This window comes from Myotis brandtii, unplaced genomic scaffold (assembly GCF_000412655.1).
Source record: "Myotis brandtii unplaced genomic scaffold, ASM41265v1 scaffold104, whole genome shotgun sequence".
Lineage (NCBI taxonomy): Eukaryota > Metazoa > Chordata > Mammalia > Chiroptera > Vespertilionidae > Myotis > Myotis brandtii.
In genome coordinates this window covers 480516-494748 of record NW_005353497.1, presented here as the reverse complement: position 1 = coordinate 494748, position 14233 = coordinate 480516, and the positions used below count along the sequence as shown (strand labels likewise).

The window sequence follows — 14233 nt, the reverse complement described above, 5'->3', positions numbered from 1 at the left end:
TCCTCCCTTGGAAAAACACGTCCTTTCATTGGCACAAGGCAACAGTTCATAGACCTCATTCACGAAACTCCAAAGGTTTGTGGCAGGGACAGTGCCAGAGCCGACTGCCTCGCTCAGCCTTACACAGGAGTGTGGGGGCCACTGGTCGACCTGTGACATCGAGAAGTCCCCTTTGCATTACGCCCTTAAGCATATATTCCCTCCCCCACAACACGCCTTATTTTGTCTCGGGGTTTAAGCAACTTAAAAAGTTTAATTTCTGAGAGGTACAAAGAAATAAAGCTCCGAGAATGCCTTCCAGGGGGAAAAGCATGGTAGGCAGATTTTTTTTATGTAAAATTATAGAGCGCAATCTAATACTTTTTTTTTTTTTAAACGAGGGAGTTGGGAGAAGGAAGGAGCGAGCCTTAGAACCCAATTGTTTTGTCTTTCATAACAAACATGTGAGGGCCCCGGAATCCAAGATTCAGAGTCGGCATTTTCCTGGATTAAGAACTCAACAACCGTTCTTCCTATAAAACTGAATCTAGCTTCTTTTCTAAATCTAGCTTCTTTCTAAGACCAGTAGAGATGAAACACCCTTTTAAATTCTTGCCTGATGTCTAAGCAGGGCTTGTAATCAATATGCCAGCCTGCATCCCAGGCTCCTGACCTAAAATTCGTAGGGGGAATCATCTCTGTTTTTAACAGGCGTAAGGGAGAGTCTGGCTCTAGCAGGAAAAAAAAAGTCTCAATGAGGTTGTAAGGGGAACAAGGTTATAACTCACAGTGAATGGCATCACGGGGGACCAAGAGTGGGGCCTTCATCCCTGGGCCTGCCCCCGGGGGCTGTCAGATTGCAGGCGTGGCCACTCCTGACCCTGGGGAGCCCCTGACAGAGATGCCTCCTTGCTTCACAGTGTGGAAGAGGCTGGCACCAGCGCCCAGGACTAAATAAATAACCACAGCTGCTCCTCAGCCAGGTCACCTCTTATGTGAGTCATCGAAGGCCATGGGCACTGCAGATGGGAGAGACCCAGCAGGCCCGGGGGTGGCCACTGCCGGTTCTGAGGGCCGACCTCGTCTCTAAATTTCTCATCTCTAGACTTCATACCTTCTCTGCCCTTAAACAGACCACATCACCGCTCTGTGCCCCCGCTGGGTCTAGGAGGCATCGCCGCCGAGGTAAGAGCCTCCTTCAGGGTTCTCCGCCAGCAACAAACACACATTCATTGAGGACAGCAGTACTCCGTGATCCTGCGTCTCCGCCAAACCAAAGAAAGCCCGCATACACTGCTGAACTTTTACAACTCGACAGCTCAGAGCACACAAGGCCCGTGGAATCTGGCTGTAAATCTTGCTGACAGCCCGCCCCACCCACTGGCCGCTGGGCAGCTGGGTGTGGAGCTGCGCCTGGCACTCGGCCATTCCATCCGCCCTCTCTTCTAAATGCTCTCAGTCCATTTCTCATCCTTCTACCTCCTCCCGCCAGGCCATTTCCCGCCCTCCCTCCCTCCCTTCCTCCTTCCTTCTCCCTGAGCCTCAGAGATCACAGCCAGCAGAAGCTTCTGGATTATTCTTTTCATTGTATCTGAGACAATCTGCTTACGGTTCAGATACGCAGGAGGAAAAAAAACGGCAAAATATCTTTTGCTTTCGACCCTTTCAGAAAGGCATAAAAAATTTATATATATAACGTACAAACACAAATCACTTGACAATTTTATGATTGAAACCAACGGATGGGAAACAGACAGCTCTGCGTGTTGCTAACATCATCCGGCACGTCTTGCCAACCCGCTCAGGCACCCCATGCCTTAGATCTATTTCTAGCGGTCCCCAATGCATCTGCAGATAAAATCACTCTTGTATTTCAAAGAGGTCTCCGGCATTGACATCGGAAGACAGACCTCCAGGTGAAAAGTCCGAGTTTCCCGGGAACCGGTTTCCGGTTTCACCAAACACTCACCCGCCAGGTTCCCAAGAAACACTGGGCGCTGTGCACACGTGTGTCATGTCAACATGCTAAACGTGACTGTCAGCAAAATGACAAGAGCACGTTTCTCGTCTTCGGGCAGAAGGTGGCGATTTTCAGGGAAGGCACTCCCTGAGACACCCAGTGGAGGAGTGACATGGGAGAAGGCGAGCGTTTGCTTCCTAAGAACAAGAAATCCCGGGGCCAGGTCGTCGGCACAGCAGTGAGCACAGTCCTCCATGGACACGTTGGAGGTGGGGCTCAGGGCTCAGCAGTTCGCTTACGGTTAAGAAAAACTGTTTTAGTCACTTGGCCAAAACCATACACAGGGAGGGAACTTAAAACCCCGGGCGACTAGACTCTCCCGGCATTTTCCTGCTTGAAGCAGGATAAAAAGCCTTGCATGTTGGCTGCGTCTCTATTTATGTAACAACCGCAGCTGCTCCCCAGAATAGCTGCTGCTGGCTGGAAGGAGGAAGGGCTCTTGCTGCTAACGTGCGAGTCCCTTTTCTATTGCTCTTCACTGAGTTTCCTGCCTTTCCCCTTGGCGCCCTGGGTCTACAAGGAGACCAGGGACCTCACCGTTAGCTCGTGGCGCCCTCGGATACGGGCCACGTGGATGGATTTTAAAGTCAAGGCTCCTCCTCTCAGGGAGAACAAATTTAGACTCTGATTCTATTCTGTGGCAGGCGATCGCTCGACTCCCAGAACATACCAACTACCCACCTTCGGAGGGAGGCCGATGGCGAGGCCCTTCCCACTCACAACCCCCAAAGAGAGACACAGGCAGACAGACAGCGCCCCTTCTGTGTTTCCGTGGGACAAACTGGAACCCGGACTGCGGGCGTAGCATTGAATATAAGGCGCCCTCCCCAGGAAGTAGCAAAGACAACCCTCGTCGCAGCTATCAAATGCGTTAAAAAAATACAAAAGTTATTTTTCTCCTTTTGATGGCTATTTACTTGTGACAACATTTGTTAAAAATATTACTTCTGTCTTTGGGAAGAGATCATTCTCTTCGTATAATATGGAAAAATAAACTCTACCAAACCACAGTTCACATCGCCCACGACGGCCTCCAGACCTCCTTCGAGGGTCAATGCGCTACGTTTTCAGGGAGGGAACCCTTTCTCACTGTCCTATCCAGGGCTACAAGGAGGGGGACATAAAGTGACCAGGCTCTGAGTCACTGAGGGGGGAGAAGTAGGAAGTAGGATGGTTTCTTTGCTAATAAAAAGGTGACAGGGTGGCTTCGGGCCCTCCTAGAAAGTCATGGGGGGTCCCCTCATCTCTTCTGACCACTTGCGGCCCAGCTAATGCGTGGTCGCTTACCCCTGGGAGGGGTAGGGAGCCATTAGGCCAAGTCTCGGTGCCACGGCAAAGGAGGGCTCCTCTTCCGCACCCAGGAGCATCGGAGAACACTGAACTGGATGAATGGGAGAAGACAAGGATACATAAAAACAGTAAAATGTTTATTTCCTTAGAAAAAAAAGTGGGGGAGAGGGATTTGAAATGATTGTGATCACACGTCCGTCTGCCTCTGAGCAAAGCCAATGTCATGAGCTCACTGCTTGATGGAGATACCCCAGTAAACGAAACAGGAGTCAGGTCACAGCATGCTTTCTGCCGCTTCGTAGCGGGGAACCAAGGCTTGCCGTGGCAACCATCCCATCTCCAAAGCGCAACATCGCCCGCCCGCGAGAAGCAAGGCTCTGGACCACTTTGGGACAGACAGGGAGGAAGGAGAGAGGGAAGGAGACGCTTAGAAACGGGACCGCCCGAGAACAGAAGTCCGAGAGCCGAGTTCACCACTACCTCATCTCATAGAAAGCGGGCTGGAGAGCCCCTGTAAGACCGACAGTATCTTTAAGGTGAAATCGCAGAATTTTGCTGCACACCTGGACACGAGAGAAGTGAAAAGTTGCAACAGGTTTTAACTAGCAGCAACAAAGAAAGTTCAATGACAGGTTTTTTTGTTTGTTTTTTTAGCAATATTCCTTTGCGAGTTCATTAGGAAACACTGTAATTTAATGGGGCAAAGATATGGAACGATCTTCTTTTGCTATAGTGCTGTTCCGTGAAGAGGACCGACCTTTGCAGAGATTTCGACTGGGGTGTCACCTATTTACACAGTAGTAGCTCCTGGTTCGGGTGTCAGGTCGGTGCTATGTGATATCCTCTTCTTCCGAACAGTAATCTCGACCCTGGAGGGGAAAGGAAGAGAGTGACGTGTGAGTGAGAAATTCCAAGCAGAGCCCGACACAGTCACTCCTGTATCCATTTTCTGTCGGCTCCTGTCTCCTTGCACCAAACCCCAGAGCTCATCAGCGACCACCGGCCAACAGGATAGATGCGTCATGACGACCTGTTTAGAAACTGTATATACCGATTTATAAACTGCAGAGACCTCAAGGCATGGCAATCTGACCAAGCCCCAAATAAGCCCTTACTTTCTATGGGTAAGAACTCATACTACGATACAGGACCCAGCCTTTCACCGAGAGAGGAGCACATGGATGCTCCATTCAGGAGGCCAATTTCTCATCAACAAGAGACACGGAAATGGACAAGGAACAAGTCGCTTTCCGCTGGGGCCAGGGCAGCTCACATCTGATAGCTGCGTCTCCATGCCCGGAATTTACAATTTTACAGAAGGGGATGGAGTAATCCAGGGATGTCTTCGTTTTAATCCATTCTAAATTAAAACAGGATTAAAACAACAACAAGGACTCAATGACTATAACATATCTTAAGACTATGTTTGGCATGTGTGGGATGCACCAGAAAGACAAAAATGCCTTTGATTCATTCGCTTACAAGAAGGCTTGCGGACTCTATGCAATTGCGACATGTGAACATATTTCATCTTCTTTCCAGCAGGACGTAAACTCTATGAAGGCACCCTGAGGACTGGGGTTTAAGCTCCACATCTGACCTGGCTGGGTTGCCTTGGTTGAACCCCACGGCTTCCTGGTCTGTAATCCATCACAGGAACAGAACACCTGCCCGCATTACAATGTCGCAGATGAGGGCTTTGTAGAAGTCACCATTAATACTGTTTGCATCCTTTATCCTTTTTCTTTTAAAATACACGCTATATGTTTCAATTTTTTTTTTTTGGGGGGGGAATATTCCTTCAAAAACAGAATTTTCTCAATAACTAGAACTTATTCATAAAAGCATCTCAAACTTAAAGAATATAATAATTTTGCATAAAACTATTTACCAAGTGTATTACATGTTTCTTTGTCACAGTATCTGTATATTGGGAGTATTTCCCATTCTCCTAATACTTAACTGTCGTCGTGATGAATTACTGGACCATTTGGCTGAAGGGTGATTGGTTGTATCTTGATTGATTCTAGCTCTGGGATCTCACTTAAGTTACCTCTCTGGGTCTCAGTTTCCCCATCTGTACAACAAAGCTAACAACAGTCCCTACTTCACAGGGTTGCTGGAGATTAAATTCCTGGCATTCATTAGGGTATTTTAGTTTCCTCCACTGTCTGATTGCCAGCTCTCCCCCTGCTACTTGCGGAGTGCCTGACCCCAGTGTGGTCTCCAGGCTGGTTTTATTCGCTGCATGAAAATGCCTCCTGGGCAGAGAAACTGGGCAACAACCTCCCTGAGAAGAGAAGAGTGCGCTCAGCAGTCACCCCACAGTGACGGTCTCCCTGGGACCCCTCCCAAGCAAATGAGAAAGAAGAACCTCACGGACCCTGGCTGTTGGGAGTTTACTCCCCAGTGTGGGGAACAGGACACATCCGGACATAGCAACGCTATGCTAGAAGCCCACCTACCAGGTGGGGCTCTCCTCAAAGGCCCAAGAGTCGACCTGTAAGTGGGCACGGGACGTTCAGCTGGAGGGGAAAGGCAGGGCTCATGGAGTTTTCAAAAGTAAGGACAGAGGACACATTTCCAGTGCATATGGGACACACGCTGTTGTGTGACATCGGCAAATGACTGGGCTTTGGTTTCCTGGGGATAATCATCGTCTCTGCCTCGGGGGGTTATGATCAGGATTAAGTGGAAAAAAACACAGTGCCTGGCAGGTAGTCAATACATATTAGCTGCTGGTGTTATTATGACTGTTAAATCGCGTGCTCGTCCAGCCCCCTGGCAGAGGAATAGGGACCCCTTCCTGCGACTGACAGGTGAGGACTGAGGTCCTAAACTGTGACCTGACAGGTGTCAGGGACTCCTTCCTCCCACCACAGCCTTGCACCCAAGACAGGCCACATGTACACGCTCTCGAATAAAACGTCTATGGCAGACACCTAAGTCCTTTCCCTTCTTCTATCTAACGCAGGCCTCACATCGAAGTAAAGGCCCAGCTGGCCAGGATGGGGTTCAGAGGGCCCCTCATCCACAAGGAAGACTTGGGCCCAGTGACAGACAGACAGACAACACACAGGCGAACTGGTGCACTCATTGATAAAGCAGCGTCTCCAACTCCATAAACGGGTTATGAAGTAGAAGGTGCATTTCAGACCCTCCACGTTGACTATGACCATAAACAAGTGCCTCCTTTGGAGGAACAAATCTATATAAACGTCTGTGTACACTCAAGACCGCAACTTGCATTTCCCAAGCGCGGTTATGAAGTAGAAGGTGCATTTCAGACCCTCCACGTTGACTATGACCATAAACAAGTGCCTCCTTTGGAGGAACAAATCTATATAAACAGCATCGGCTCCTCTGGAATGACCATAATTGCTGCGAGAAGGAGAAGGAAAACGGCGTTGGTTGCTTTGCAGACATTATTTCATTGGTATTCACACCAACCCTGCAAGGCGGGAGGGGTGCCTTGTGACTTGTGGGCAAACCTCAGACCAGCCCAAGGGCCCAGGGTAATCCGTGCCCTCCCCGCCGGCCCCGCCCCACCAACTGTAGTAAGTTGGTAACAAAATTCAAATTCAAATCAGTTTCATTTTTGTTATTATCACCTGTCAGCAGCTCTGAGAAACAAATGTTTTATGAACAGAAACCTGAAAATCACAAACACCAAGAGCACGAGCTCGCAGATGGCCGGCATCGCTTTAAGAAATGGGAAGCAGAGAGAGCTGCGCAGTGAGGGGCCTCCTCTTGGCATCACCTGGGGCCCCACTTGCACACCAGCCCTACGGGGCAGGGGCAGGACAGGGAGCTGGCTTCTGTGACATGACTTCAAGTCTCATTTGCATTTTTAAAGAGCTGTGCTAAAAAGGAGCGCCTTAAAACCTTCAGCTGTCAGAAGGCAGGAAGTGGGAGTAGCTGGGTGTGGGAGACACACAGCATTCTCTGAGCTGGAGCACGCCCTTTCCCCTGCAAGGGACTACAAACTGGAAGTCTTTGTCAAGGGGCTCTGGGCAATTGGAATGAGCGCCTGCTGCACACAATTCCACCCTTGTGCAAAGGCCCCACTGAGAGCTACAGAGCAGGGTCCCTCCCAGGGCCCCACAAGGTGGAGGACCGGAAATGCCCGATGATGCCGACCAGGAAGGGTTGTTGGAAGAACCACATGGGCATTTTGGTGCAGACACACACACACACATCACAGCATTTGCTGACTGAAGTGTCTCCGACCGTGCCCTTACTCTGCAGGGGAACACCCTCGATCCTCTTCCGCTGTTTGCATTACTTTCTTGGAAACGTACGGAAGTTTATGTCAACTCAGAACATACATTTCCAAGGTGCTAGGGTAAATGATTTTGCCTGTTGAAATGTCTAGGCTAAGAATTAGAGATATTAAGGAGTAGCAAAGGAAAAAACATTATCCTACTTTCAAATTCTGCAAGCTTTAAAAAATCTTTATTGCTGAAAGTATTACATATGTCCTCCCCCCCCACCCACCTCACCCCAGTCCTTCACCACCCTATTGTCTGTGTCCATGGGTTTTGCTTATATGCATTCAAATTCTAAAATTCTGCATGTTGAAAGAGGAACGCTCAATGAGCGAATTCAAAAAAAGAAACTGTTCCTGCAAAGTGCCTACAGTACCTTTCCTCCTCAAGTTTAAGTACACAAGCAATCTAGGCCTGACCGTGCAGTTTCAGGTGCAATTTTATCCTGTTAGTCTTAAGTATATTTTTGTAAACAAGGGTGCATTGGGCTAATACATGCACCTCAGGCATTTAAGAATCAACTGTGAACTGCGTACTTTCCCAACGGAGTGGATTAGAGCTAGGTCAAAATGACTGAGAGGAAGCACTGAGCCTCAGTTTCTCCATCTTTAAAATGGGAACAGTAAGACCTAACTTGCAGTGTTGATGTGAGAATTAGAAGTAAAATACATAAGGTGTTTAGCAAAGCATGGCACATAGTAGGTACTCAGTAAACTACAGCTCTTATGATGATATTGAAAAATGAGATCAATAGATCCAACAGCTCATAAACTGCATAGGTGAGAAATTTGGCCCACAGCTAGATCAATTCGTTACATTCAGGTCCTTAGTCAAGCCGTGTACCTCAGGGCCTGGATGCTTGTCCTTCTTCCTTCCTGGCTGGCTCCTGCTGACCCCAGCCCTCATGCATCCATTACTTCTCCTTCTAAATCTCTGCTCAAATGTCACCTCATTGTCTTCCTTGAACACCCTATACTCAATAACACGTCTTACTCTGCTTCATTTTCATTTATATTACTTATCATCACCGGACATTATTAGTGTATTAATTAATTTCTTAATTGGCTGTCTATCCCCTTGAATGGAAGTAACGAGTGGGCAGGAACTGTTTCACACTCTGTTGCACCCTCAGGATTTAGACTAGTGTCGGCAGCCTGTCAGATGCTTGATGAGTATTTGCTGAATAAATGAAAGGATGAAAAACACTAGAGAGAGCTGAAATCTCGGAGCTGGACGGGACCTAGAGGCTTTCCCCTCTGACCTCTCATTTAACGTGGGGCGGCCTCCGCTTACCACCTTGCAGACAGGGAACCCTCGCTTGATGAGTATTTGCTGAATAAATGAAAGGATGAAAACACTAGAGAGAGCTGAAATCTCGGAGCTGGACTGGACTTAGAGGCTTTCCCCTCTGACCTCTCATTTAACGTAGGGCGGCCTCCGCTTTCCACCCTTGACAGGGAACCCTCTCTTTTCGGCTGGAACACGTCAGGTGCTTTTCCAAGCTGCCTGTGAAACCCCTCAGCAGCAGAGCCCAAACCCTGCTTGTGCCCACAGAACGGCTTAGTCCGGGCCTTTGGGACCGGAGGATAGGCCTTCTCCGATCAACAGCATCCCTGGTCCATCATCTGCAAATAACGTGGTCTCCATCGAGGTCTCCCTCCTTTGCATGTGCTTCTGTCTTACAACAGTTGTGTGTGTTTTTTTTAAATGGACCCACCAAAAAATTACCAACACAGAAGAAAACATCCAAGGAATGCAGCCTAGGATGTGTGAAAGTTAAGTCCTGACAAAGGGAATCACCAGTAACAACAGATTCCAAAAGAATCAAAGTGCCACATCTTAGCAATAATAGAACAGAATGTCAAACTGAACTTCTGTCAAAGCTCTGGAGAGAGACAACGCTTCAAGGAAACAGAAGAGACCACAAGGTAAAAGGGAAGAAGAGCCCATCTGATCACGGGAGACTGGACTCTGCATGTCAGAAAGTAATGCCACGAAATACAAAGGCTAACCTCATCCTGGGAAAAATACCCACAGCCTACATGTTGCGTGATGGAAGTTACGTGGGACGCTCACACCATTAAAAAAAATGAACAGGGAGAGGATCTCAAAAGGGCACAAAGTGGAAACTCATTCAGAGCAAATTAAAACCAGTAAACACACCAACAGAAAAGTGGTCTGCTGTAGTAATAAAAAATACAAATTAAAATAACGCTATTACTTAAAAATAGCCACACCCACAATGAAATGGGACTCTCATATATTGCTGGCCTCAGTGTAAAATGGTACATAGCTGCCTTGAAAAGTAATTGGGTGATAGGTATTGTGAGTCATAAAAATGTACACACCCTTCATTACAGAAATCATAGAAATCAGTATCCAAAGATAAACTCCCAAACACATATTTAAAAAATATACATGCATTGGTTCCCTGGGCTGGAGGTGGGAGAGGGGATGAACTGTAAGTGGGCAGGAGGGATCTTATTGAGGTGATGGGGAATTTTGTAACTGGAGTGTGGTGACGGTTGTGCAATTTGGTAAATTTACTAAAATTCATTGACTTGTACACTTCAAATGAATAAATTTTATGGTATGTAAATTATAGCTCCATAAAGTTGTTAAGAGCATGTGTAAAAATATTTTCATTGCAGCATTTTTATTAAGCATGACAAAAATCCATCGAATATCCCCTCCCCTCCACCAATAAAAAAAGCTTCCTGAGATATGGCTCCTGTGCTCCCTGCTGCCACGCAAACACCACCAACAGGACCGATCACCACATGTCCCAAACAGGCAGGTCCTTGCTGGGTACCACTGTTTCCACACACATTGTTCTCTTCTCTCATACTCACATCCTATTGCATCTTTATGATCTCATCACAACATCATCTCTTCAAGTGACATTTCCCCCAGCTGTTCAAGGGGCTGGTCTCTTCCTCTCCCAGTGGTCCTTCCCACCACCACCACGTTTTATAGTAATTTTAGACAACATGTCTTTTCGACACCCAATGGAATCCTTGTGTGGCCCCTATCACAATGGTTATGCATAGGCAGGTGTCTGAGGGAGGCAGTGCTGTGTGTGTGTGTGTGTGTGTGTGTGTGTAGGGATGGAGGTGGAGGCTACTGAATGACATGATACAGGAGGTGTCCTGGGACTCTCATAAGCGAAGCAAATTGTTAACATTTTGCAGGTCACGGTGGAAAAAGCAGCCCTCTTTAGCAATTCAATGGTTACAGAGTATGGCTTGAGCAGAAATGTCAGCAGAGACGGGGGCACAGACTGGTTCTGAGGATGGCCCGGAACTTAGGAGAGGCAAGTCAGCGGCAGGGGGCGCAAAAGTGGGTAACAGAAGGCCACAGTCCATTATTCACCATTTTTATGTCTATAGGTAACACCCGTGTAAACCACATTTGGCACGACATCTAGTTTACTTTCCACAATATTCAGTCAGGCATCCTAAACTATGTCTTTTGCTGTTGTCACCAGGTTCTGCATTAAAGAACCTCACACTGAGCCCTGGCCAGGTGGCTCAGTTGGTTAGAGCATCGTCCCTCTAGGCCAAGGATGCCGGTTCAATCCCCAGTCAGGACTCATACAAGAACCAACCAATGAAAGCATAAAGAAATGGAACAACAAGTTGATGTCTCCACTTCTAAAAATCCACACCCCCCCCTCTAAAATCCATTTAAAAAACAGAACCTCACATGTACTAGGAACATAAACTAGATATTCCACTCAAGATTTTCATGTTTGGTGAAAGCAAACATGAATTTTTGTAATGAAGGCTCATTAGAGAAGTTGGCTTAAACGAGGCTTATTTCTGTCTGGAAGTGTGAGTGATCCCTGTCACAAAGCAGGCTCCTGTGTGCTGACTGACTGACCGAAGAGTGTATCCCCCTCTCCTTTACCTCCCGGGATGATGCTGGGAGCACCTCTTAGTTTCTGGCCTGTGTGGTATTTCACTTCTCCTACCCACTATCTGCTTCCTTTCCGTGATTCGTCTTCCTCCTCTCTCTTCCTAACTGTGGGCTTCCTGAACCTCCGTTTCTTGACTCAGTTATGCCTCCTGCATAGCCTTCTACCCTGCACTGTGCGACTGACCGGCTTTCCAAGCACCAAAGAGGATCGTGAGCAATGAAACCCAAATGCCACATCTGGATTTTGGTGCAGAAATTTAACGGGTCATCTTCCGTCTCTGCCCCCCTAACACCCCTCCCCCACAACCTTTCCCTCCAGGTATCACCAGCCAGAGACAACCTCAGATGCAAGTTTCTATGAGCATCTGGCCATGAAGCTCTGTCCCTGAAGCAGGAATACAGGGCGGGAGAGCCGCTTTCCACCCCTTGGGCAGTGGGAACAATGAGCTAGAATCCAGAACAAACATTATCAGAAGGAGGCGGGAAAGGCTGGGAAAGTAGAATGAAAGCCTCCTCTCCCTCCCCGCCCTGTGAAGGGCAGCTCTTCCATCCTCCTCCTGTGGGACCATGGCCAGGGCTGGACTCACAGAGCGTCTCCAGACAGGGTGCGTTTCAATAGCATTTTCACTTACGGTCCAACAACAATTTACAACAAACGCCGAAGAAAAGCAAAAGTCATGAGCTGTGCTGTTCGTCTCCTCCCCCGACTTAGTTCATTAGAAAAACCAATCGAGGCATTAATGGCTGTCTCTGTTTCTAACAGGCTTTATTCTAATTAGACTCACACGTTATTATTTCAGTTGGAAAAAGGTCTGGGTTTGTAATGAGCAGGAGGAGTGTGACAGCCTCCAGCCTCTGACAGCTCCTTGGATCATCTAAGGGAAGGATCCCCAGGGTACCAACAGCAGTGACAACAATTCCAGTATATTGGGCTTTTCATTTCCAAGAGAGAATGAGTATTAACTAGACGGCTTTAATCCCCTCCCCTCGTGAAGTGTTTAATAAGCCCAAATCCTCATCCTACAGACAAAAGGGAGGCTATGTTAGAAGCTTTATGGCACACAGTTGTCAAGCTTTCTCTGACAATGGCATTCAGGTGACCTCAAAGATGCTGTTCCCCAGGAGGAAGCAAGCATGAGTGAGGATAAGAGGAGCAGGGATAAAGAAGGTGGGTGCCCATGTCTCTGGGCCACACTCAACTGATGTTCTTGAGCAGGCGTGGGCCACTTTCTTTGCCAAGGGCCAAACAGTAAACACATTAGGCCTTGCATTCCGTATGGTTCCTGCTGCAACTCAACTCTGGTGATGTAAGGTGAAGGCAGCCACAGATAAAAGAAAAAAAAGAAAGAGTGGGGCTGTGTTCCAATAAAACTCTGTGGGCACTGAATTTGGAAGTTCACATATTTTTTTTCGTGTCAGAAAACATGATTCTGCTTCTTGTTTTCCCCACATTAGAACATGTAAAAAACATTCTTGTCTGGTGGCTGGCTTTGGCCCCCTGGCCGCTGCAGAGACTAGCACTACCATCAAACAGCAGGGTTCTACAAAATGGCGTTTTATAAAATTGTTCTTATTTTATACACAAGAAAACCATCAATCAAAATCAAATGTAAAAAATTTCCTACAGCTCCATCTTCCTAATAAATAGCATGTTCAAGTTTCTCTTAAATCTCTGTTCACATATATGTCATTTTAATATCACTTCAATCTATTGACACATTTAACATTATCTTATAAAAATGTTCCCTGTTGTAACTGATTCCTTATACAGTAAACCCTTGATTTTTTTGGACCTGGATTTAAGGGACTTCAGACTTAGCCCTGGCCCGTGTCAGATTAAATGATACCCCCTTGCTGAACTAGATTTATCGGGTGATCACTTAATAAGTTATATGATGTCTAATCACTGGGCTGTATGCCTGAAACTGATATAATATTGCATGTCAACTGTAATTGAAAAATTAAAAATTAAAAAATGTACTCAATAGTGGGAACACTTGTTTTTAACTCATCATTCTCTCTATACCCCGATGCAAAAGGAAAAGTGGAAACTGAATTGCAGATGGGAACAATGAATTTCACTTTTGAGTAAAAAGAGGTAGAATTTCAATTATGGTAACACACCAGAAAGGAATGAGGTCATTTTAACGCCTTGTCAGATCTGTATATGTTGTTTAAAAGATAAATTACAATTTGGATTTCAATTTTTACAGACTACCCCTGACTACTAAGCAGATCTTTTTGTTGCCAGAAAGCTCGCAGAGGAAAAAAGTCCAAATAAACTGAGAATGAAAAGATCTTCACCAAAATAGTGGGGACAGATAATTTCTTTTTATGCTTTTCTTTACTAAAACAAAACGTATCGGCAAGTTGAACAGCTTTTGAACCAATATGTGAAACTTGGTAAATTTTCCATCTGAAAAGTCATGCATAAGCCAAAATTTCACTAAAAATAAAAGTAAAATATTATATTCCTAAAATGAGGTTTTGGCACAGTCAGGGAGTGATATAGACTAAACTACCATTTAAATTCATTATCTATCTCTATTTTCAAATTGGTGATATTTGCTGGTCTTTTAGTGGTACATTAGATTATACAAAGTATTCTTATTATACAATTATTCTGCTGCTGAAATACTGATGAATTTAAGACCTCTTCATTATCTTCCGTTGAGCGATAGAGATCACAACTGAGAAATTCATGGACAAATCCTCAGATAAAAGGACCACAAAAAGTAAAAAAAAAAAAAAAATAAAT

General features: G+C 46.4%; 1 protein-coding gene across 2 annotated transcripts in view; it reads right to left on the bottom strand.

Annotated features, from left to right (window-relative positions):
• Positions 1-3405: 3405 nt before the first annotated feature.
• Positions 3406-14233, bottom strand: part of LOC102246577 (chromosome unknown open reading frame, human C1orf21) — a 105989-nt gene continuing 95161 nt past the window's right edge. For both annotated transcript variants that reach the window (XM_005856659.2, XM_014538034.1), the window contains one exon: positions 3406-4158. In XM_005856659.2, the coding sequence (XP_005856721.1) occupies positions 4120-4158 (39 nt within the window). In that variant the 3' untranslated portion in view covers positions 3406-4119. The remainder of the gene's footprint in view (positions 4159-14233) is intronic.